Source organism: Thalassophryne amazonica, chromosome 6 (assembly GCF_902500255.1).
Source record: "Thalassophryne amazonica chromosome 6, fThaAma1.1, whole genome shotgun sequence".
Classification (NCBI taxonomy): domain Eukaryota; kingdom Metazoa; phylum Chordata; class Actinopteri; order Batrachoidiformes; family Batrachoididae; genus Thalassophryne; species Thalassophryne amazonica.
The window spans coordinates 127,339,603-127,366,529 of NC_047108.1; the positions used below are offsets into that span (position 1 = coordinate 127,339,603).

Here is a 26,927-nt window from a genome sequence, read left to right on the forward strand (position 1 = left end):
TCAAGGAAGCCCTACCATTATTTAATGCTTCAATCTTAAATATGATCAATCTATCTTTGTTAGTTGGTTATGTACCACAGGCCTTTAAGGTGGCAGTAATTAAACCATTACTTAAAAAGCCATCACTTGACCCAGCTATCTTAGCTAATTATAGGCCAATCTCCAACCTTCCTTTTCTCTCAAAGATTCTTGAGAGGGTAGTTGTAAAACAGCTAACTGATCACCTGCAGAGGAATGGTCTATTTGAAGAGTTTCAGTCAGGTTTTAGAATTCATCATAGTACAGAAACAGCATTAGTGAAGGTTACAAATGATCTTCTTATGACTTCGGACAGTGGACTTATCTCTGTGCTTGTTCTGTTGGACCTCAGTGCTGCTTTTGATACTGTTGACCATAAAATTTTATTACAGAGATTAGAGCATGTCATAGGTATTAAAGGCACTGCGCTGCGGTGGTTTGAATCATATTTGTCTAATAGATTACAGTTTGTTCATGTAAATGGGGAATCTTCTTCACAGACTAAAGTTAATTATGGAGTTCCACAAGGTTCTGTGCTAGGACCAATTTTATTCACTTTATACATGCTTCCCTTGGGCAGTATTATTAGACGGTATTGCTTAAATTTTCATTGTTACGCAGATGATACCCAGCTTTATCTATCCATGAAGCCAGAGGATACACACCAATTAGCTAAACTGCAGGATTGTCTTACAGACATAAAGACATGGATGACCTCTAATTTCCTGCTTTTAAACTCAGATAAAACTGAAGTTATTGTACTTGGCCCCACAAATCTTAGAAACATGGTGTCTAACCAGATCCTTACTCTGGATGGCATTACCCTGACCTCTAGTAATACTGTGAGAAATCTTGGAGTCATTTTTGATCAGGATATGTCATTCAAAGCACATATTAAACAAATATGTAGGACTGCTTTTTGCATTTACGCAATATCTCTAAAATTAGAAAGGTCTTGTCTCAGAGTGATGCTGAAAAACTAATTCATGCATTTATTTCCTCTAGGCTGGACTATTGTAATTCATTATTATCAGGTTGTCCTAAAAGTTCCCTAAAAAGCCTTCAGTTAATTCAAAATGCTGCAGCTAGAGTACTGACGGGGACTAGAAGGAGAGAGCATATCTCACCCATATTGGCCTCTCTTCATTGGCTTCCTGTTAATTCTAGAATAGAATTTAAAATTCTTCTTCTTACTTATAAGGTTTTGAATAATCAGGTCCCATCTTATCTTAGGGACCTCGTAGTACCATATTACCCCATTAGAGCGCTTCGCTCTCAGACTGCGGGCTTACTTGTAGTTCCTAGGGTTTGTAAGAGTAGAATGGGAGGCAGAGCCTTCAGCTTTCAGGCTCCTCTCCTGTGGAACCAGCTCCCAATTCAGATCAGGGAGACAGATACCCTCTCTACTTTTAAGATTAGGCTTAAAACTTTCCTTTTCGCTAAGGCTTATAGTTAGGGCTGGATCGGGTGACCCTGGACCATCCCTTGGTTATGTTGCTTTAGACGTAGACTGTGGGGGGGTTCCCATGATGCACTGTTTCTTTCTCTTTTTGCTCTGTATGCATCACTCTGCATTTAATCATTAGTGATCGATCTCTTTTTCCTGGTTCTTTCCCTCAGCCCCAACCAGTCTCAGCAGAAGACTGCCCCTCCCTGAGCCTGGTTCTGCTGGAGGTTTCTTCCTGTTAAAAGGGAGTTTTTCCTTCCCACTGTGGCCAAGTGCTTGCTCATAGAGGGTCGTTTTGACCGTTGGGGTTTTTCATAATTATTGTATGGCCTTGCCTTGCAATGTGGAGCGCCTTGGGGCAACTGTTTGTTGTGATTTGGCGCTATATAAGAAAAAAGTTGATTGATTGATTGATTTGATCAGTCCCCTTTTAAAACCAGAGGTCATCACATAACCTTCTCGCCCTTGTCTGTCTGTCTGAATGTAACAGGTGCATCTCTGTCAGCTGGTGGAGATAATCTATAATCACAACTTTTCATTACGTCCGCCAAGAACATAATAAAATCATCTGTGTTTATCTGTCTGTTTGTCTGTCTGTTAGCAGGATTACGTCGAAACTACTGCACTGCTTTTGACAAAATTTTCAACACAGATACATATTAGGCCATGGAAGAATTTGGTAAATTTTGGAGGTGATCTGTAATCTGGTGTCGCAGACAGAACGGTCTGCTTCTAAAAATCGGTCCACCCTGCCTCCACTGCGCGTTGTCATTTCGGAGCTCATCAGCTCGTCTGAGACAGAGTCTCTTCACCCAAAGAGATCAAATGGATTAATGGGATTATTAACGGTCAGATGACAAAGTAAAACCTCTTAAATCATTCTAAAGTCAGTTTAAGCAGAAATGAGACGATATCGGTGACGCTTTGAAATGTCCAATGCTGAGTGAACGCATCAGCTAGCAGCTTGTGTAGCTGCGGCGCTCTGATCACTTCCTCCATCTTTTATGATGAAATAATGATGAATTTATGTGGAAATGATTGTTGCACAAAAGCTTCGGATATCTGTTGATGAGTAGATGATGGCTGGAGGCAGTTTGAAGCAGAAACAAGGTGATAATCAGTGAACCACAGATAATGACGCATGAGCAGTGAAGGCAGGGGGACCTATTTTTAGGGGGGGGGGCCGCTTGGTCTGTGACACCAAATCCGGATCAAGTTTCACTTTATGTAGTTCACGGATTCTGACCAAATTTTCATCACAGATTAGGGCATGGGAGACTCCACCAAATCTGGATTGGTGGACGTCATAAATCTCTGATTGCTCTTGTTTTGATATGAAATGGCTGATCTGTTATAGTTGTACTGTGAAAACCTCCATCATAAATACAGCTCTTATCTCCTGCAGTGGGCAGATATCAAAGACACGGACTGAAGGACATTTTCATGATTCACCTCAGTGCTCAGGAATATAATTGTTGTGCTACTCACTGAAGTTGTGTGCAATCTTCTGGTTGAGCATAATGTGCTGGGTGTTACTCGGTTCACTCGCACCCACTGTCACCGTGTCCTCAACTGCAAACTGCTCATATAAACGCAAACCGTCGATTTCAACTCTGCTGGCACTTTGCTGCACCCAAAAGGATTTTGCAAACTGCCAAAGAAACAAATGTATTCAGTCAAGCAATAAATGACAAAATATCACAATGATACAGTACACACCTGAAACTATACTAGAAAATGACCTTTTATTAAATAATGGGCATATGTGAGGCGAGATGATTATTTGAAAGACAGTATATGTAAGTTAAAATGACAGTATATGTATGTGAGGATGAAAATATGTGTGACTATGACTGAGTGAGAATATGTCTACATAAGAGCCTATATATATATATATATATATGTGTGTGTGTGTATGTATGTGAGAGTAAACATATATGTATAAGGAAAATGTGTGTATATGCACAGAAGCATATCAGTGGAGGCATATCTGTGTGAAGCGGAGGCTTCGCGCGTCACGATGGATTCGCTACTGGAGCGAGACAAAACCACCTCTGTTTTGGTCTCACAGGATGGCTTTGCGATGGCGTTCAGACAGCTGTCGGTGGTTTTTCCATCGAGTGATTATCCGAGAAATTGTGGATGTGCCTGGACATGCCAGAACATGTCCCGTGAGGCTTCATCATGGCGTTGCTTTGCGCCATGCTGCACCGCCATGACGCGCGAAGCCTCCGCTCCTCTTTCCATGACAAAAACTCCTGTAACAGTGGAACTGGACGTTGTGTTTTATCCGGGACGTCGTCTGACTAGCACAGGAATTGTGAAAAGACGTGGACATCAGCAGTTTTTCGGCACATTGAGACAGACACGCAGAGGAATTCCGCGTGTCGCAGCGGTGCCGCATGGCGCAAAGCAACACTGTGATGAAGCCTCATGGGACATGTTCTGGAATGTCCAGGCACATCCACAATTTCTCGAATAATCACTCGATGGAAAAACCACCGACAGCTGTCTGAACGCCATCTCATAGCCGTCCTGTGAGACCAAAACTGAGGTGGTTTTGTCTCACTCCAGTAGCGAATCCATCGTGATGCGCGAAGCCTCCGCTCGGCTTTCCATGCCAAAATCTCTTGTTAAAAGTGAAATCTGCCGGAAAATGGTTGCTGTCCAGCTCTTGTGATAACCAGAGAAAGTGCACACTATGGTCACGGATCCAGACAGCCATCTGTTTAGAAATGAAATGGTCGTTCAGCCTGTCGATGGCGGCTTCGGAGCGCAGCGTGCCCCACAGCCGCTGGGGGCCGTCCTTAAAGCGACGGTAACACTCCTTATTCTCTACCAAGCCCATAACATTTTCACCGAAAGCCAGATAAATTTTTCGAATGGTTTCCAGCTGCCAGTCTCTAACAGTTTCTGACAAAATTCTGATGGAAAAAAAGCCCAAATCATTCCGCCATTTCCTGGCAATGAAACAACGACGAGGGGGCTGGACCACTCCTCACTCAAAGCCTGCTCACAGGCGAATGATGCAACCGACAGGCGTGAAAAAACTCACACATGCGCACGAAGGTTCAAGCTTGGATGACGCAATCACACGTGATTCAAATCCATATTGTTTTTGAAAAAAATAATAAGGTTGGATACTTTTCTAATAGACCTCGTGTGTGTGTATATATATATATATATTTCTGTGTAGGCTCTCAGTTGTCCAGGTGATTTCCATAGTAGAGAAGCTTGAATCTTAGACTGGACTGGGTTGCTTGACGCTAGGACGTTTCGCTTCAAATCGCAGAAGCTTCCTCAGCTAAAATTCTTGCTCTGGTGGTCTGACTTCTGTCTTGACTCTTGTAGAGAAGAATAATCAAGAAGTCACAAAAGGTGAAGTTTTAAACCTAACCAGACCCCTCCTACCGAGAGGCAGACTGCTATAGGTCAGTGACCAAACAATAGCTCTAATTAGCACCCTCCTAATGACAGGGCAGCTGTCCCTCCTAATGATGGGACGGACCCTCTCCTGATGGCTCCCTTGATGACTCTGCTGATGACGTGAATGACCCATTACCATGAACAAAAGACTGAAACTGCTTTGACCTGAGTACCCCATTGTAAACAGGGGATAAAGCATGTCTCAGACCCCCTCCCCGGTTAAGGCTGGGTTTCAAACGTTTCACAAAGAATGCCTCCTTGACCCCTCTCTCAAACCATTTCTTCTCTCTGGCTAATATTTTAACTTCCTTGTCCTCAAACATGTGGTTAGTGTCTTTAAGGTGGAGATGAACTGCAGACTAAGGTCCACTGGCGCCCTCTCTGCGGTGCTGGTATAGCCTTTGAAACGTTGTAATGAATAAGTTTCATTACACTAGAAGTCTTTCAGAAAGCGCTGTAACTAGGTTTAAGGATATGATTCCTTCTTTATGTTCTCTAATGCCATATACCAACACAGTGCAGAGTAGCTACCTAAACTCTGTAAGGGAGATAGAGTATCTCGTCAATAGTTTTACATCCTCATTGAAGACAACTTTGGATGCTGTAGCTCCTCTGAAAAAGAGAGCTTTAAATCAGAAGTGTCTGACTCCGTGGTATAACTCACAAACTCGTGGCTTAAAGCAGATAACCCGTAAGTTGGAGAGGAAATGGCGTCTCACTAATTTAGAAGATCTTCACTTAGCCTGGAAAAAGAGTCTGTTGCTCTATAAAAAAGCCCTCCGTAAAGCTAGGACATCTTTCTACTCATCACTAATTGAAGAAAATAAGAACAACCCCAGGTTTCTTTTCAGCACTGTAGCCAGGCTGACAAAGAGTCAGAGCTCTATTGAGCTGAGTATTCCATTAACTTTAACTAGTAATGACTTCATGACTTTCTTTGCTAACAAAATTTTAACTATTAGAGAAAAAATTACTCATAACCATCCCAAAGACGTATCGTTATCTTTGGCTGCTTTCAGTGATGCCGGTATTTGGTTAGACTCTTTCTCTCCGATTGTTCTGTCTGAGTTATTTTCATTAGTTACTTCATCCAAACCATCAACATGTTTATTAGACCCCATTCCTACCAGGCTGCTCAAGGAAGCCCTACCATTATTTAATGCTTCGATCTTAAATATGATCAATCTATCTTTGTTAGTTGGCTATGTACCACAGGCTTTTAAGGTGGCAGTAATTAAACCATTACTTAAAAAGTCATCACTTGACCCAGCTATCTTAGCTAATTATAGGCCAATCTCCAACCTTCCTTTTCTCTCAAAAATTCTTGAAAGGGTAGTTGTAAAACAGCTAACTGATCATCTGCAGAGGAATGGTCTATTTGAAGAGTTTCAGTCAGGTTTTAGAATTCATCATAGTACAGAAACAGCATTAGTGAAGGTTACAAATGATCTTCTTATGGCCTCGGACAGAGGACTCATCTCTGTGCTTGTTCTGTTAGACCTCAGTGCTGCTTTTGATACTGTTGACCATAACATTTTATTACAGAGATTAGAGCATGCCATAGGTATTAAAGGCACTGCGCTGCGATGGTTTGAATCATATTTGTCTAATAGTTTACAATTTGTTCATGTAAATGGGGAATCTTCTTCACAGACTAAAGTTAATTATGGAGTTCCACAAGGTTCTGTGCTAGGACCAATTTTATTCACTTTATACATGCTTCCCTTAGGCAGTATTATTAGACGGTATTGCTTAAATTTTCATTGTTACGCAGATGATACCCAGCTTTATCTATCCATGAAGCCAGAGGACACACACCAATTAGCTAAACTGCAGGATTGTCTTACAGACATAAAGACATGGATGACCTCTAATTTCCTGCTTTTAAACTCAGATAAAACTGAAGTTATTGTACTTGGCCCCACAAATCTTAGAAACATGGTGTCTAACCAGATCCTTACTCTGGATGGCATTACCCTGACCTCTAGTAATACTGTGAGAAATCTTGGAGTCATTTTTGATCAGGATATGTCATTCAAAGTGCATATTAAACAATATGTAGGACTGCTTTTTTGCATTTACGCAATATCTCTAAAATCAGAAAGGTCTTGTCTCAGAGTGATGCTGAAAAACTAATTCATGCATTTATTTCCTCTAGGCTGGACTATTGTAATTCATTATTATCAGGTTGTCCTAAAAGTTCCCTAAAAAGCCTTCAGTTAATTCAAAATGCTGCAGCTAGAGTACTGACGGGGACTAGAAGGAGAGAGCATATCTCACCCATATTGGCCTCTCTTCATTGGCTTCCTGTTAATTCTAGAATAGAATTTAAAATTCTTCTTCTTACTTATAAGGTTTTGAATAATCAGGTCCCATCTTATCTTAGGGACCTCGTAGTACCATATTACCCCAATAGAGCGCTTCGCTCTCAGACTGCAGGCTTACTTGTAGTTCCTAGGGTTTGTAAGAGTAGAATGGGAGGCAGAGCCTTCAGCTTTCAGGCTCCTCTCCTGTGGAACCAGCTCCCAATTCAGATCAGGGAGACAGACACCCTCTCTACTTTTAAGATTAGGCTTAAAACTTTCCTTTTTGCTAAAGCTTATAGTTAGGGCTGGATCAGGTGACCCTGAACCATCCCTTAGTTATGCTGCTATAGACGTAGACTGCTGGGGGGTTCCCATGATGCACTGTTTCTTTTTCTTTTTGCTCTGTATGCACCACTCTGCATTTAATCATTAGTGATCGATCTCTGCTCCCCTCCACAGCATGTCTTTTTCCTGGTTCTCTCCCTCAGCCCCAACCAGTCCCAGCAGAAGACTGCCCCTCCCTGAGCCTGGTTCTGCTGGAGGTTTCTTCCTGTTAAAAGGGAGTTTTTCCTTCCCACTGTAGCCAAGTGCTTGCTCACAGGGGGTCGTTTTGACCGTTGGGGTTTTACATAATTATTGTATGGCCTTGCCTTACAATATAAAGCGCCTTGGGGCAACTGTTTGTTGTGATTTGGCGCTATATAAAAAAAATTGATTGATTGATTGATTGATTAAATGGGGAATCTTCTTCACAGACTAAAGTTAATTATGGAGTTCCACAAGGTTCTGTGCTAGGACCAATTTTATTCACTTTAAACATGCTTCCCTTAGGCAGTATTATTAGACGGTATTGCTTAAATTTTCATTGTTACGCAGATGATACCCAGCTTTATCTATCCATGAAGCCAGAGGACACACACCAATTAGCTAAACTGCAGGATTGTCTTACAGACATAAAGACATGGATGACCTCTAATTTCCTGCTTTTAAACTCAGATAAAACTGAAGTTATTGTACTTGGCCCCACAAATCTTAGAAACATGGTGTCTAACCAGATCCTTACTCTGGATGGCATTACCCTGACCTCTAGTAATACTGTGAGAAATCTTGGAGTCATTTTTGATCAGGATATGTCATTCAAAGCGCATATTAAACAAATATGTAGGACTGCTTTTTTGCATTTACGCAATATCTCTAAAATTAGAAAGGTCTTGTCTCAGAGTGATGCTGAAAAACTAATTCATGCATTTATTTCCTCTAGGCTGGACTATTGTAATTCATTATTATCAGGTTGTCCTAAAAGTTCCCTAAAAAGCCTTCAGTTAATTCAAAATGCTGCAGCTAGAGTACTGACGGGGACTAGAAGGAGAGAGCATATCTCACCCATATTGGCCTCTCTTCATTGGCTTCCTGTTAATTCTAGAATAGAATTTAAAATTCTTCTTCTTACTTATAAGGTTTGAATAATCAGGTCCCATCTTATCTTAGGGACCTCGTAGTACCATATCACCCCAATAGAGTGCTTCGCTCTCAGACTGCAGGCTTACTTGTAGTTCCTAGGGTTTGTAAGAGTAGAATGGGAGGCAGAGCCTTCAGCTTTCAGGCTCCTCTCCTGTGGAACCAGCTCACAATTCAGATCAGGGAGACAGACACCCTCTCTACTTTTAAGATTAGGCTTAAAACTTTCCTTTTTGCTAAAGCTTATAGTTAGGGCTGGATCAGGTGACCCTGAACCATCCCTTAGTTATGCTGCTATAGACGTAGACTGCTGGGGGGTTCCCATGATGCACTGTTTCTTTCTCTTTTTGCTCTGTATGCACCACTCTGCATTTAATCATTAGTGACCGATCTCTGCTCCCCTCCACAGCATGTCTTTTTCCTGGTTCTCTCCCTCAGCCCCAACCAGTCCCAGCAGAAGACTGCCCCTCCCTGAGCCTGGTTCTGCTGCAGGTTTCTTCCTGTTAAAAGGGAGTTTTTCCTTCCCACTGTAGCCAAGTGCTTGCTCACAGGGGGTCGTTTTGACCGTTGGGGTTTTACATAATTATTGTATGGCCTTGCCTTACAATATAAAGCGCCTTGGGGCAACTGTTTGTTGTGATTTGGCGCTATATAAAAAAATTGATTGATTGATTGAAAATACCGGTATATATTAAAATATACAACATCCAATTCCAATGAATTTGAGATGTTGTGTAAAATGTAAATAAAAACAGAATACAATGATTTTCAAATCCTCTTCAACCTATATTCAATTTAATACACCACAAAGACAAGATATTTAATGTTCAAACTGATAAACTTTATTGTTTTTGTGTAAATATTTGCTCATTTTGAAATGGATGCCTGCAACATGTTTCTAAAAAGCTGGGACAGTGGTATGTTTCCCACTGTGTTACATCACCTTTCCTTCTAACAACACTCAATAAGCGTTTGGGAACTGAGGACACTAATTGTTGAAGCTTTGTAGGTGGAATTCTTTCCCATTCTTGCTTGATGTACGACTTCAGTTGTTCATCACAGATGCTGGCTTTTGAACTTTGTGCTGGTAACAATCTGGATGGTCTTTTTCCTCTTTTGTCCAGAGGACATGACGTTCATGATTTCCAAAAACAATTTGAAATGTGGACTCATCAAACCACAGCACATTTTTCCACTTTGCGTCTGTCCATTTCAAATGAGCTTGGGCCCAGAGAAGGTGGCGGCATTTCTGGATGTTGTTGATGTTTGGCTTTCACTTTGCATGGTAGAGTTTTAACTTGCACTTGTAGATGTAGCGACGAACTGTGTTAACTGACAATGGTTTTCTGAAGTGTTCCTGAGCCCACGTGATCCTTTACACAATGATGTCAGTTTTTAATGCAGTGCCGCCTGAGGGATCGAAGGTCATGGGCATTCAATGTTGGTTTTCGGCCTTGCTGCTTACGTGTAGAAAGTTCTCCAGATTCTCTGATTGTTCTGATTATATTATGGACTGTAGATGATGGAATCCCTAAACCGAACATTGAAAAACATTGTTCTTAAACTGGTGGACTATTTTTTTCACACAGTTGTTCACAAAGTGGTGATCTTCACCCCATCTTTGCTTGTGAACAGCTGAGACTTTTGGGGATGCTCCTTTTATACCCAGTCATGACACTCACAATTAGTGTCCTCAGTTCCCAAAGGCTTATTGAGTGTTGTTAGAAGGAAAGGTGATGTAACACAGTGGTGAACATACCACTGTCCCAGCTTATAGGTTGAAGAGGATTTGCAAATCATAGCATTCTGTTTTAATTTACATTTTACACAACGTGCCAACTTCATTGGAATTGGAGTTGTGTATGTATATACATACGTACACATATATATGGGGGGAATGTGTTTATATGAGCAGAAGCATATATGTATGTGGGAGGGGAAATACATGTATGTAAGCCAATATATATATGAAAAATCAAAATACCAGTATATATTAAAATATATGTATGTGAGAGTAAAAATAATGTGAGTGAAATAAATCATGTGAGAATTAGAATATATGTATGTGAGAGCCACAATATACTGTTTGTATGCGACAGTGAACAAATATGTACAGTGGGGCAAAAAGTATTTAGTCAGTCTGTGATTGTGCAAGTTCTCCTACTTAGAAAAATGAGAGACAAAAAGGAAAAAAAAATCCAGAAAATCACATTGTAGGATTTTTAAAGAATTTATTTGTAAATTATGGTGGAAAATAAGTATTTGGTCACCCACAAACAAGCAAGATTTCTGGCTCTCACAGACCTGTAACTTCTTCTTTAAGAAGCTCTTCTGTCCTCCACCTGTTACCTGTATTAATGGCACCTGTTGGAACTCATTATCTGTATAAAAGACACGTGTCCACAGCCTCAAACAGTCAGACTCCAAACTCAACCATGACCAAGACCAAAGAGCTGTCAAAGGACACCAGGAAGAACATTGTAGATGTGCACCAGGCTGGGAAGAGTGAATCTACAATAGCCAAGCAGGTTGGTGTGAATAAATCAACTGTGGGAGCAATTGCAAGAAAATGGAAGACATACAAGACCATTGATAATCTCCCTCGATCTGGGGCTCCACGCAAGATCTCATCCCATGGGGTCAAAATGATCATGAGAACTGTGAACAAAAATCCCAGACCTACACGGAGGGACCTGATGAATGACCTGCAGAGAGCTGGGACCAAAGTAACAAAGGCTACACACTACGCAGAGAGGGACTCAAATCCTGCAGTGCCAGGCGTGTCCCCCTGCTTGAGACAGTACATGTCCAGGCCCATCTGAAGTTTGCCAGAGACCATATGGTTGAGGAAAGGATTGGGAGAATATCATGTGGTCAGACGAAACCAAAATAGAACATTTTGGTAAAAACTCAACTCGTCGTCTTTGGAGGAAGAAGAATGCTGAGTTACATCCCAAGAACACCATATCTACTGTGAAGCATGGGGGTGGAAACATCATGCTTTGGGGCTGTTTTTCTGCAAAGGGGACAGAACGACTGATCCGTGTTAAGGGAAGAATGAACGTGGCCATGTATCATGAGATACCGGCCCGGGCTTTACGTTCTCAGGATGCAGGACTACTTTGTGTCCCTAAGGTGAATAAGAAGTCTGTGGGTCACAGAGCTTTCTCTTATCGTGCCCCTGTTCTATGGAATGATCTCCCTGCATCAATAAAACAGTCAGATTCTGTGGAGATTTTCAAGTCCAGACTTAAGACGCACTTATTTTCCCTTTCATATGGCAGCATACTGGTACAGTTTTGTTTTACGCTTTTTACTCTTTTAATTCATTTATTAGTAATTGGAGCGTGCCGCGGCCTCAACTTTACCTAAATTCTGGGTCTTTTAGTGAAGCTTAGGGCTAGTGGCTGGCGATCACCTTAGTATTTCTTTTGTTTTTCTTGTTGTTTAATGCTGACAGATTATACAGTATTTTTTGTCTTTCTGATGCCTGATTCTGTTTTTTCTCTCTCTTTAAGGTGCAGCTCCATCCAGAGATGGGAGTTGTATTCGTGTTGGCGATCCTCCTGTCCTGTGCGCCAGTAGCATTTCTTGTATATTCATCTGTGAATTGTTTTGTGAACTGTTCTGTAATTTATGTCTGTATCATGGCCCAAGCAGAGGGTCACCCCTTTGAGTCTGGTCTGCTTGAGGTTTCTTCCTCACCACTGTTGCTCTGGGGGTTAGTAAGGTTAGACCTTACTGTGTGAAGCGCTTTGAGGCAACTCTGTTGTGATTTGGCGCTATATAAATGAAAATAAATTGAAATTGAAATTGAAAGTCCATGTTGCCCAACAACAGCCTCAAAACATCACTGCTCTAGAGGAGATCTGCATGGAGGAATGGACCAAAATACCAGCTACAGTGAGTGCAAACCTGGTGAAGACTTACAGGAAATGTTTGACCTCTGTCACTGCCAACATACAACCCCTGGCAAAAATGATGGAATCACCGGCCTCGGAGGATGTTCATTCAGTTGTTTAATTTTGTAGGAAAAAAACAGATCACAGACATGACACAAAACTAAAGTCATTTCAAATGGCAACTTTCTGGCTTTAAGAAACACTATAAGAAATCAGGAAAAATAATTGTGGCAGTCAGTAACGGTTACTTTTTTAGACCAAACAGAGGGAAAAAAATATGGACTCACTCAATTCTGAGGAATAAATTATGGAATCACCCTGTAAATTTTCATCCCCAAAACTAACACCTGCATCAAATCAGATCTGCTCATTAGTCTGCATCTAAAAAGGAGTGATCACACCTTGGAGAGCTGTTGCACCAAGTGGACTGACATGAATCATGGCTCCAACACGAGAGATGTCAATTGAAACAAAGGAGAGGATTATCAAACTCTTAAAAGAGGGTAAATCGTCATGCAATGTTGCAAAAGATGTTGGTTGTTCACAGTCAGCTGTGTCTAAACTCTGGACCAAATACAAACAACATGGGGAGGTTGTTAAAGGCAAACATACTGGTAGACCAAGGAAGACATCAAAGCGTCAAGACAGAAAACGTAAAGCAATATGTCTCAAAAATCGAAAATGCACAACAAAACAAATGAGGAACGAATGGGAGGAAACTGGAGTCAACGTCTGTGACCAAACTGTAAGAAACTGCCTAAAGGAAATGGGATTTACATACAGAAAAGCTAAACGAAAGCCATCATTAACACCTAAACAGAAAAAAAACAAGGTTACAATGGGCTAAGGAAAAGCAATCGTGGACTGTGGATGACTGGATGAAAGTCATATTCAGTGATGAATCTCGAATCTGCATTGGGCAAGGTGATGATGCTGGAACTTTTGTTTGGTGCCGTTCCAATGAGATTTATAAAGATGACTGCCTGAAGAGAACATGTAAATTTCCACAGTCATTGATGATATGGTGCTGCATTTCAGGTAAAGGCACTGGGGAGATGGCTGTCATTACATCATCAATAAATGTACATGTTTACGTTGATATTTTGGACACTTTTCTTATCCCATCAATTGAAAGGATGTTTGGGGATGATGAAATCATTTTTCAAGATGATAATGCATCTTGCCACACAGCAAAAACTGTGAAAACATTCCTTGCAAAAAGACACATAGGGTCAATGTCATGGCCTGCAAATAGTCCGGATCTTAATCCAATTGAAAATCTTTGGTGGAAATTGAAGAAAATGGTCCATGACAAGGCTCCAACCTGCAAAGCTGATCTGGCAACAGCAATCAGAGAAAGTTGGAGCCAGATTGATGAAGAGTACTGTTTGTCACTCATTAAGTCCGTGCCTCAGAGACTGCAAGCTGTTATAAAAGCCAGAGGTGGTGCAACAAAATACTAGTGATGTGTTGGAGCGTTCTTTTGTTTTTCATGATTCCATCATTTTTTCCTCAGAATTGAGTGATTCCATATTTTTTTCCTCTGCTTGGTCTAAAAAAGTAACCGTTACTGACTGCCACAATTATTTTTTCCTGATTTCTTATAGTGTTTCTTAAAGCCAGAAAGTTGCCATTTGAAATTACTTTAGTTTTGTGTCATGTCTGTGATCTGCTTTTTTTCTACAAAATTAAACAACTGAATGAACATCCTCCGAGGCCGGTGATTCCATCATTTTTGCCAGGGGTTGTAGATTATGTTACAAAGTATTGATTTGAACTTTTGTTATTGACCAAATACTTATTTTCCACCATAATTTACAAATAAATTCTTTAAAAATCCTACAATGTGATTTCCTGGAATTTTCTCATTTTGTGTCTCATAGTTGAAGTGTACCTATGTTGAAAATTACAGACCTCTCTCATCTTTCTAAGTAGGAGAACTTGTACAATCACGGACTGACTAAAAACTTTTTGCCCCACTGTACTTTATATCAGGAAATTTTATACATGTGAGCCCAATATATGTATGAAAGAGACAAAATAAATACACTCAACAAAAATATAAACGCAACACTTTTGGTTTTGCTCCCATTTTGTATGAGATGAACTCAAAGATCTAAAACTTTTTCCACATACACAATATCACCATTTCCCTCAAATATTGTTCACAAACCAGTCTAAATCTGTGATAGTGAGCACTTCTCCTTTGCTGAGATAATCCATCCCACCTCACAGGTGTGCCATATCAGGATACTGATTAGACACCATGATTAGTGCACAGGTGTGCCTTAGACTGCCCACAATAAAAGGCCACTCTGAAAGGTGCAGTTTTATCACACAGCACAATGCCACAGATGTCGCAAGATTTGAGGGAGCGTGCAATTGGCATGCTGACAGCAGGAATGTCAACCAGAGCTGTTGCTCGTGTATTGAATGTTCATTTCTCTACCATAAGCCGTCTCCAAAGGCGTTTCAGAGAATTTGGCAGTACATCCAACCAGCCTCACAACCGCAGACCACGTGTAACCACACCAGCCCAGGACCTCCACATCCAGCATGTTCACCTCCAAGATCGTCTGAGACCAGCCACTCGGACAGCTGCTTAAACAATTGGTTTGCATAACCAAAGAATTTCTGCACAAACTGTCAGAAACCGTCTCAGGGAAGCTCATCTGCATGCTCGTCGTCCTCATCGGGGTCTCGACCTGACTCCAGTTCGTCGTCGTAACCGACTTGAGTGGGCAAATGCTCACATTCGCTGGCGTTTGGCACGTTGGAGAGGTGTTCTCTTCACGGATGAATCCCGGTTCACACTGTTCAGGGCAGATGGCAGACAGCGTGTGGCATCGTGTGGATGAGCGGTTTTCTGATGTCAATGTTGTGGATCGAGTGGCCCATGGTGGCGGTGGGGTTATGGTATGGGCAGGCGTCTGTTATGGACGAAGAACACAGGTGCATTTTATTGATGGCATTTTGAATGCACAGATATACCGTGACGAGATCCTGAGGCCCATTGTTGTGCCATACATCCAAGAACATCACCTCATGTTGCAGCAGGATAATGCACGGCCCCATGTTGCAAGGATCTGTACACAATTCTTGGAAGCTGAAAATGTCCCAGTTCTTGCATGGCCGGCATACTCACCGGACATGTCACCCATTGAGCATGTTTGGGATGCTCTGGACCGGCGTATACGACAGCGTGTACCAGTTCCTGCCAATATCCAGCAACTTCGCACAGCCATTGAAGAGGAGTGGACCAACATTCCACAGGCCACAATTGACAACCTGATCAACTCTATGCGAAGGAGATGTGTTGCACTGCATGAGGCAAATGGTGGTCACACCAGATACTGACTGGTATCCCCCCCCAATAAAACAAAACTGCACCTTTCAGAGTGGCCTTTTATTGTGGGCAGTCTAAGGCACACCTGTGCACTAATCATGGTGTCTAATCAGCATCTTGATATGGCACACCTGTGAGGTGGGATGGATTATCTCAGCAAAGGAGAAGTGCTCACTATCACAGATTTAGACTGGTTTGTGAACAATATTTGAGGGAAATGGTGATATTGTGTATGTGGAAAAAGTTTTAGACCTTTGAGTTCATCTCATACAAAATGGGAGCAAAACCAAAAGTGTTGCATTTATATTTTTGTTGAGTGTATATTAGAATATATGTGTGTGAGAACACATTGTGAACAGGAGCATAAATATATGTGTAATGACATATTTTGACGACGTCTCTTACGGACAGAAGGCATCACGTTTGTTTGTACATCTTCAGATGCGTGATAGTAATCCTACCTTCTGTGAGCTTACTAGGTCCCAGTGGAAAGCCTTGGTTCGTGGTTTTTTTGACATCATCTTTAATTTGAAAGGTAAAGGTGGAGGCGCTGGGATTGATGGGGGTGCGGGTGGTGGGTTGTTTGGAGCTGAGGGCTCCGCCACAGCTGAGGAGTGTGATTCACATGCAGAGGGTTGTGAGACTCTGGGAGAGTGTGTGAGGGCGTCTGAGGCTGGTGACAACACAAGGGAGGTGGTTGACAATGCAGGGACTCCAGGGGAGACTGGTGACAAGGCCGGGGATGACCGCAGTGCGCCAGGTGCAACAATGTTAGGCTTGGAGCTGCGCAACTTAGCCACAGGTTTTTCAGAGTGGCTGTGGCTTGTGTCACTAGCTGATGAATGATTGCTGCTGCTGCCGGAATTGTTGGAAGGTGAAGGATAAACAAAATGTTGATTTCCACTTGGTGCACTAAGCCCAACAGGAGACTCGGCGTCGTTATCAGCATCCTCTGCATCTTCGGGTATGTCAAGACACTGAACAATCTTTGATGGCATAGTCACACTTTCACCTCTGGACCTCCTCTGCCACTCCGAGCACAGTTTGTCGATGGCCTGGACCCAAGCATCCCGCTCCTTCTGAATGGCTGCTGGTCCGTTTGTTTCATCTGTTCCACCACTCACCCTAAAGCTGCAATAAAACCACAAAGTGTCTCTTTTTCAGGTGCTGTAACACTGAGGTGGTATCTTTATGATGTCATGGCTCAAACAGAGCTGCAATATAACTGTTCTAATGAAAAGATATGGCTGAGAGAAGAGCTTGATGTGCTGTGTGTGAAGAAGGAAGCTTTAGAGGGTTCCCACCAAGCATGTTATGCAAATGAAGGGCAACCCCATAAATGTTCTTTAAAGTTTCTTTTGGGACAGGTCAAGGTCATTGAGGTAAAAGGTCAAAATGTTAGTTTTTCTGTTTGTTCCCCTACTCATCCCCCGTCCTTTGGAAGATTCCCACCAAATGTGGCATATGAATGAAGGGTGACCACAGAAAGGCCCATTACAGGTTTCTTTTGGCAAAAGTCAATGTCATTAAAGTAAAAAGTCAAAATTTTTGTATTCCTTCACATCATAGATCAATTGGCTGATTTACACCAAACTTGTTTTGTGGCTGATAATAAACCCAGGATCTTCATTCAAGAGTTTGTTTTAGTAAAGGTCAAGGTTATTGAGGTCGAGGGTCAAAATTTGGGTTTGTTTTTGTTTTACAGCCAGTTTCTATCAAACTTGCTAAAATTGTGCACACAAGGTCAAATTTGCCAAAGGTCAGTCATTGAGGTCAAGATTATTGGGGTCAGAGGTACAAAAATGTCAATTTTTCACTCCAATTTGCACCAAATCATTCACACCTCAAGTTATTGGGATCCACAATTACATAGCAAGGTCAAATTTGCTTAAGATCAATCACTGGGGTGAAAGCTATGTCTGCCTGTCTGTTTGTTGGCCAACTATTCCAACTCCCTTTTGCTTTTTTATACCAACCGTCGTATATCAATAAAAGTTTTCCCCAAAAACTGACCATAAAGAATTTATTTGGACAACGGTCAAGGCCAAAGAATTAGATTTTCAACCCAGTTTGGATGAAATGTGTCACACACTGAGGTTGATTCCAGAAATACTTTGGCAAGGTCAGCCAGAGGTCAGTTATTTAGGTGAAAGTTGAGGTCACTGGCCTCAATAGTCAGCTTGAATACCTTTTACTGTCCACAGGTACTATTACCTCGTAACTTTTAAAATAGCACAGCTGATGTATGCGACAGATTGGACCCTTCTTGATCCTGACTTACTTGTATTCATTTTTGAGGGTGATCAGAGTGAACGTGTCGAAGCCGTAAGGTTTCTTTATGCTGGTGTCACCATGTGAAAGATGAATCACAATCGAGACGGGCGCTGGGGATGTTATGTTGACATCAGTGGGCGATTGCCTTCTGAACGGGACCAGCGTTAACTGGCCTGGATGAAGCTGAGCCTCATATCTGGAAAAGAAAATTTCTCAGTATTGCTTCAGCTCTACCAGCAAGGAATGATCATGTGATATAGAAGGCCAATAGAATACAGGCTCTATCTCTGCAAGTACTGTTAAATCAGACACACACACACACACACACACACACACACCAGTCAGTGGGTGCAGAATTTGGATGCAATGAAAACCACATTGTTTGGCTTATAAAGTTATGCACTGTATTTTCCAGAGTACAGGTCCCGTTTTTGAGAAGTCCTGCAAATTCTAGTCCGGTGCGACTTACATACAAAAAAAAAAAAAAAAAAAAATCCCGATTCATAATCACGAAATTTCTTTACACTTGAAATGAGAAACACACCATTAAACTGCCAAGAGAGGTGGAAACTTGCTAACAGGGTTTGATTACTTTCAGCACGCTTTTAAAACTGAGTCACACTTAAAGCATTATTTAAATGAGTGATCGTCATGCCGTTACTATTTTTTTTTTTTTTTTTTTAGCAGGACGATCAATTTATTAATTCAAACAAAAACTAAACCATATTTCACATTCAGAAATGTGACTATAGAAATGTGACTGTTACTATTTTGAACTTTTTCTCATGTCGGCTCCAGTTAAAATATATAACACTCATATGTAGTGTGTGTGCTTTGGACTACACAGTCAGCCACCTGTGTGTATTTTTGCTAAACCCCTTGAATCAAAACTAAAAGTCTGCACTGCAACCGCATCTTGATTGCCTCATTTCAACTCCACTGCGGCACAGATGCCAAATAAAAAAAAATTTACATTGTTCAAATACTTTTGGACTTGACTGCACTTTGTTGTACTTTGTCCATTAAATCATTGCAAGCTGGTTGTTGATGAGGGCCTCATTCTTCTGCTTACAGGAATGAGCCACTCATTGACCATCAGCTTGTAGTGGCATTGTCAAAACAGAAGGCTAAGGTAAGACACTACATACGAGGTCTATTAGAAAAGTATCCGACCTTATTATTTTTTTCAAAAACCATATGGATTTGAATCATGTGTGATTACATCAGACATGCTTGAACCCTCGTGGGCATGCGAGAGTTTTTTCACGCCTGTCGGTTACGTCATTCGCCTGTGGGCAGTCTTTGAGTGAGGAGTCGTCCACCCGCTCGTCGATTTTTTTCATTGTTTAGGAATGGCTCAGAGACTGTTGCTTTGTTTGATAAAAATTTTTTCAAAACTGTAAGGCACAACTGAGTGGACACCATTCAATAAATTCAGCTGGTTTTTGATAAAAATTTTAACGGCTGATGAGAGATTTTGGTCTGGTAGTGTCGCTTTAAGGACGGTCCACGGCACCTGACGGCGATCTGCGCTTCGAGGCGGCAGCGTCTCGCCGTTTCAAGTTGAAAACTTCCACATTTCAGGCTCTGTTGACGCAGTAAGTCGTCAGAGAACAGAGAACTTTCAGAAGAAGTCGGCATGAGGAGTTTATTCGGACATTCCATTGTTAACGGTCATTTTGTAATGAAAGAACGTGCGGGCAGAGTCGCATGTCGGGCTGGACCCGACCGTGGGGGGTCGCGGCAGGAAAAACACCTCCGTTGGAAATCTTAACGGGCAAGTTGGAACATGCCCAAGCTGTTAAACAATTTCTCAGTTACTCACTTGTTGAAAGCCATTAAAAGCCGCCTGAATTCTACAAATGGTTTTCAACACGGAGGTGTTTTTCCTGTCGCGGCGCACACAGATTTGCCGAGTCGTCACGGAAACGACTCGGCGAATTTGCGCGTACGTCTTTCATTAAAAAAATGTCCTTAAACAGTGGAATGTCCGCATAAATTCCTCATGCCGGCCTCTTCTGAATCTTCTCTGTTCTCTCACGATGTCCTGGGTGAATTAAGCCTTAAATTAGGATGTTTTCAGCTCGAAACAGGCCGACGACAGCGCCTGGAAGCGCTGCAGGACGTCCCGCTCCGTGGGAAGTCCTTACACCGACAGAAACACCCCATAATCTCTCATCAGCCGTTAAACTTTTCACAGAAAACCAGCTTAATTTCTCGAATAGTGTCCACTCGGATATTCCTCACAGGTCCAGAAAAAATTTTGATAAAGCAACGCGCACCGTCTCGAGCAGCGTGTGAAACAAAGGAATTCAGCCGAGAGGGCGGGACCACATCTCACTCAAGGCCTGCCCACAGGGAAATGACGTCACCGACACGCGTGAAAAAACTCATGCATGCGCACGAGGGTTCAAGCATGATTGGTGTAATCGCATGTCATTCAAATCCATATAGTTAAAAAAAAAAATAAAAGGGTCGGTTTATTATCTAAGAGACCTCGTATATATAATCACTGCAGTTTATGGTATAATCAATTATTTGAATTTTTTTAAATTTACCTGACATGTCTAGTCATACTTTCACCTATTTAAATACGCGTAGTTTACTTTGAGGTTTTGGCTTACCCAGTAGCCTTATATTGTATAGCTACTTACCCTGTAATGGTGTTAGGACTCTGTACTGTCTCGATTAAAACAGTTTTTGTCCAGAGTGCAAGATTTAACCTCAAAACATCTAAAAATAAGAGGGTGAAGAAGAATCCAGGTTGAAAAATGCTGGAGTTCCCCTTTAAAACATTGTTACTGTAGCAGTGCTGTGCTTTCCTTTGACATTTGCATCTTACTGTATGAGAGAAATGTTGGAACACCAGTGCAGATAGAACAACAGTAGGTCCTTACTTCACCCATTTGAATGATGCCAGGCCACCTCGGTGCAGAAGCAAGACACCTTCCCGAAGGCTTTGTGATGCTTGAGGCTGCTGGGGTGATTTTGATTCTGCATTTTCACCTTCACCCTCACTGTATATGTTGCCGTAGATGATCTGATTCACAAGCTGCATGATCTGCTCAAAAATAAAACAAGCAATGCAAGGTTTAAAAAAAAAGCTGATTGGGGGACATCAATCAATCAATCAATCAATTTTTTTTTTTATATAGCGCCAAATCACAACAAACAGTTGCCCCAAGGCGCTTTATATTGTAAGGCAAGGCCATACAATAATTATGTAAAACCCCAACGGTCAAAACGACCCCCTGTGAGCAAGCACTTCGCTACAGTGGGAAGGAAAAACTCCCTTTTAACAGGAAGAAACCTCCAGCAGAACCAGGCTCAGGGAGGGGCAGTCTTCTGCTGAGACTGGTTGGGGCTGAGGGAGAGAACCAGGAAAAAGACATGCTGTGGAGGGGAGCAGAGATCGATCACTAATGATTAAATGCAGAGTGGTGCATACAGAGCAAAAAGAGAAAGAAACAGTGCATCATGGGAACCCCCCAGCAGTCTACGTCTATAGCAGCATAACTAAGGGATGGTTCAGGGTCACCTGATCCAGCCCTAACTATAAGCTTTAGCAAAAAGGAAAGTTTTAAGCCTAATCTTAAAAGTAGAGAGGGTGTCTGTCTCCCTGATCTGAATTGGGAGCTGGTTCCACAGGAGAGGAGCCTGAAAGCTGAAGGCTCTGCCTCCCATTCTACTCTTACAAACCCTAGGAACTACAAGTAAGCCTGCAGTCTGAGAGCGAAGCGCTCTATTGGGGTGATATGGTACTATGAGGTCCCTAAGATAAGATGGGACCTGATTATTCAAAACCTTATAAGTAAGAAGAAGAATTTTAAATTATATTCTAGAATTAACAGGAAGCCAATGAAGAGAGGCCAATATGGGTGAGATATGCTCTCTCCTTCTAGTCCCCGTCAGTACTCTAGCTGCAGCATTTTGAATTAACTGAAGGCTTTTTAGGGAACTTTTAGGACAACCTGATAATAATGAATTACAATAGTCCAGCCTAGAGGAAATAAATGCATGAATTAGTTTTTCAGCATCACTCTGAGACAAGACCTTTCTGATTTTAGAGATATTGCGTAAATGCAAAAAAGCAGTCCTACATATTTGTTTAATATGCGCTTTGAATGACATATCCTGATCAAAAATGACTCCAAGATTTCTCACAGTATTACTAGAGGTCAGGGTAATGCCATCCAGAGTAAGGATCTGGTTAGACACCATGTTTCTAAGATTTGTGGGGCCAAGTACAATAACTTCAGTTTTATCTGAGTTTAAAAGCAGGAAATTAGAGGTCATCCATGTCTTTATGTCTGTAAGACAGTCCTGCAGTTTAGCTAATTGGTGTGTGTCCTCTGGCTTCATGGATAGATAAAGCTGGGTATCATCTGCGTAACAATGAAAATTTAAGCAATACCGTCTAATAATACTGCCTAAGGGAAGCATGTATAAAGTGAATAAAATTGGTCCTAGCACAGAACCTTGTGGAACTCCATAATTAACTTTAGTCTGTGAAGACGATTCCCCATTTACATGAACAAATTGTAATCTATTAGACAAATATGATTCAAACCACCGCAATGCAGTGCCTTTAATACCTATGGCATGCTCTAATCTCTGTAATAAAATTTTATGGTCAACAGTATCAAAAGCAGCACTGAGGTCTAACAGAACAAGCACAGAGATGAGTCCACTGTCCGAGGCCATAAGAAGATCATTTGTAACCTTCACTAATGCTGTTTCTGTACTATGATGAATTCTAAAACCTGACTGAAACTCTTCAAATAGACCATTCCTCTGCAGATGATCAGTTAGCTGTTTTACAACTACCCTTTCAAGAATTTTTGAGAGAAAAGGAAGGTTGGAGATTGGCCTATAATTAGCTAAGATAGCTGGGTCAAGTGATGGCTTTTTAAGTAATGGTTTAATTACTGCCACCTTAAAAGCCTGTGGTACATAGCCAACTAACAAAGATAGATTGATCATATTTAAGATCGAAGCATTAAATAATGGTAGGGCTTCCTTGAGCAGCCTGGTAGGAATGGGGTCTAATAAACATGTTGATGGTTTGGATGAAGTAACTAATGAAAATAACTCAGACAGAACAATCGGAGAGAAAGAGTCTAACCAAATACCGGCATCACTGAAAGCAGCCAAAGATAACGATACGTCTTTGGGATGGTTATGAGTAATTTTTTCTCTAATAGTTAAAATTTTGTTAGCAAAGAAAGTCATGAAGTCATTACTAGTTAAAGTTAATGGAATACTCAGCTCAATAGAGCTCTGACTCTTTGTCAGCCTGGCTACAGTGCTGAAAAGAAACCTGGGGTTGTTCTTATTTTCTTCAATTAGTGATGAGTAGAAAGATGTCCTAGCTTTACAGAGGGCTTTTTTTATAGAGCAACAGACTCTTTTTCCAGGCTAAGTGAAGATCTTCTAAATTAGTGAGACGCCATTTCCTCTCCAACTTACGGGTTATCTGCTTTAAGCTACGAGTTTGTGAGTTATACCACGGAGTCAGGCACTTCTGATTTAAAGCTCTCTTTTTTAGAGGAGCTACAGCATCCAAAGTTGTCTTCAATGTTGATGTAAAACTATTGACGAGATACTCTATCTCACTTACAGAGTTTAGGTAGCTACTCTGCACTGTGTTGGTATATGGCATTAGAGAACATAAAGAAGGAATCATATCCTTAAACCTAGTTACAGCGCTTTCTGAAAGACTTCTAGTGTAATGAAACTTATTCCCCACTGCTGGGTAGTCCATCAGAGTAAATGTAAATGTTATTAAGAAATGATCAGACAGAAGGGAGTTTTGGACATCCCTCCACTAAAGCTCAAAACATGAATCCAAATTACATTTTTGGACAGTGACACATTTTTTTGTAATTTTTCATTTGAATGCCATCACAGCAGAGTTGAAATGAAAAAAAAAAACTAAATGTGATTTAAGTGGAGGCATTCAGCTTTAATTCAAGGGGTAGAACTAAAATATTGTATTAACCAGTGTTTTAGATGAATCATGGTTAAAACCTGACAAAAACCTACTTGAAAACATAGATAGTTTTTGTCTTGTCAAACACAAACTATATCTAAAATAGGAAAACATATATTTGAAATGTGTTCAAGCAAAATAATCACATATGAATGCTTAAATATTATAACAAAATTCTGTGATAGTCATGTTAAGGTACAATAACATAGTTTGTCTCATACATATGGGTATAGGTGTGTGTGTGTGTGTGTGTGTGTGTGTGTGTGTGTGTGTGTGTGTGTGTGTGTGTGTGTGTGTGTGTGTGTGTGTGTGTGTGTGTGTGTGTGTGTGTGAGTGCGGGCATTGTTTTGAGGATGCACAAGCACATTTGGTTGTGTTGGTTTACTGTGCAGTGACAATAAAGGTGATTCTGATTCTGATATATGGGATATAAGACAACATACTTTCAGTTATGTGGAAAAACATAATGGGACAAAATATAATTATGGAAAACTTTTTTCAATTGTCCAAAAGTCTTATCTACAAGTTTCTCAAACCTGCTTCTAAGGAGTTGACAAAAACTCATCTCTCTTTGATTGTGGCCACACAGTAAATTTTGCAGAGTAAAATCTACTCTGCTAGGATAACATTTGGTCCCAGGCCAAATGGAGTTAAATACACTCTGTTATAGAGTCAAATCAGCTCCACTGTCTTGTCAGATTATGTTTTTCAACTCCAATAAGTGTTGTGTGGGCCGCTGAAGAGGAGGTACTGCTAGCTCTCCACCACCAGATGGCGCCCTGCTTGGAGTGCGGGCTTCAAGCACAAGAGGGCGCCAGAACCACTGGGAGTGACAGCCGTCAATCATCCTCAACACCAGCTGTCACTCATTCATCTCATCATCATCATCACCATAAAGGCCGGACGGCGACTCCACCTCCTCGCCGAGAAATCTCCTACGATTCGAGGTAAACTTCTCTGCTGTGATTATTGCGAATAATAATCTGATCTGTTTTGCAGCTGTTTTTTCCTGTTGGTATTCCTTATCCGGGATTTTTGGCGTTTGGTGTGACTGCGACGACTTCGCCTCACACCCCAAAACCGATAAGTGGTAAACAGGAGCTGCACGTGTGTATGATTGGAGGTGGAGGTTCTCCCTCCCAGAAGAATCATTAATCAAGGTTGCTGGGTGTGAGGATTCACACTCACCACCTTCTGTTTCTGTCTGCCAGCAGTACCAGGGCCGACAACGGAGGACAGAGACCACCTGGGGACTCGGGGCTTGGCGGCTTCGGTGTTCTTCAGGCCGTTGGTGGTAGAAGCGGTGTGGGCCCCGGCTCTTCGTTCATCCGAGGTCTCCTATCTTCAAGCCTGCCCGCAGTCCTCTTGTGTATGATTGGCAGCCCTCTTGTTTACATTACGTTGTGTTCTTGTGCAACATTAAATTGTTACTCCTTCTCTTATCCATTGTCCGTTCATTTGCGCCCCCTGTTGTGGGTCCGTGTTACGACACCTTCCCAACAGGATTTCTCGGCCATTCGTCATGGATCCCGAGGGGCGTCAACCACAGCTTGAACAGCCAATGGGAGAACAAGGAGCGCAGGCGTCAGCAGGAGGCGTGGTAAGTGATCTGCAGCAAATCCTTACCGCTTTCACTGCTCAGTTACAGCTGGTAACTGAGCAAAATGCAATCCTCAATCAGAGGATGGAGGCTCTCACCGCCAGAGTGGAAGCACGCGAGTCGAGCGTCGCTGCAGTGTCTCCTCCTGCTGGCCCGGGGCCTAATGTAGATGTTCCACTGGCCGTTCAACTACCCCCCCCACCGTCCCCTGAAGCTTACATAAGTCCACCTGAACCGTACGGAGGCTGTGTGGAAACGTGCGCAGACTTCTTGATGCAGTGTTCGCTCGTTTTTGCACAGCGTCCAGTCATGTACGCAGCAGACGCCACCCGGGTGGCTTATGTAATTAATCTGCTTCGAGGTGAGGCACGCGCTTGGGCTACAGCGCTCTGGGAACAGCAGTCATGGCTTCTGAAGTCTTACGCTGGGTTTATACGGGAATTCAAACAGGTGTTTGATCATCCCAACAGAGGCGAGACCGCCTCGACCGTGCTGCTGTCACTGAGACAGGGGCGTCGGAGCGCGGCTGATTACGCTGTCGATTTCCGCATCGCGGCTGCGAGGTCGGGTTGGAATGACGTTGCGCTCCGCGCTGCCTTCATAAGCGGACTGTCTCCAGTACTGAAGGAGCATTTACTGGCTAAGGACGAACCGCAGACTTTCGACGGGCTTGTCACTCTGGTTATACGCTTAGACAACCGCTTGAATGAACACCGTCGGGAGCAGGCCGGGGGGCGTGGCCGGGCACAAGCCGTCCCTCTCTCTTCCGGGTCTGAAAGGGTGACGTCGTCCCCACGCTCCATTGCCAGTGGGCTCCGTGTGGCAACAGCTCCCCCTGCTGACGAAGCTATGGACACGAGCAGGGCTAAAGTGAGATCTGATATCAGACAAAGGAGACTGGCCCGCGGGGAATGTTTTTACTGCGGCTCATGTGAACACATGTTAAAAGACTGCCCCAAACGGTCAAACACCAACGCCCGTCCTTAGAAACTGGGCTAAGGGTGGGCCATAACATGTGCACGGGAAGACCCCGCAAATCAGCACGAATCCCAGTGTTAATCCTGAGTGGGGATTTAACCCTTCACGCCCCAGCACTGCTGGACACGGGGTCCGAAGGGAATCTGTTGGATAGCAGATGGGCAAAGGAAGTAGGGCTCC

At 42.3% G+C, this 26,927-nt stretch overlaps 1 protein-coding gene across 1 annotated transcript in view; it reads right to left on the reverse strand.

Annotated features, from left to right (window-relative positions):
• LOC117513083 (formin-like protein 13) overlaps window positions 1-26,927 on the reverse strand; it is a 125,044-nt gene that overhangs the window by 60,007 nt on the left and 38,110 nt on the right. Inside the window, exons 5-8 of the mRNA XM_034173407.1 lie at window positions 21,075-21,238; window positions 18,185-18,373; window positions 16,365-17,034; window positions 2,954-3,116 (exon numbers count right to left, since the gene is read on the reverse strand). Coding sequence (XP_034029298.1) covers window positions 2,954-3,116; window positions 16,365-17,034; window positions 18,185-18,373; window positions 21,075-21,238 — 1,186 coding nt within the window. The remainder of the gene's footprint in view (window positions 1-2,953; window positions 3,117-16,364; window positions 17,035-18,184; window positions 18,374-21,074; window positions 21,239-26,927) is intronic.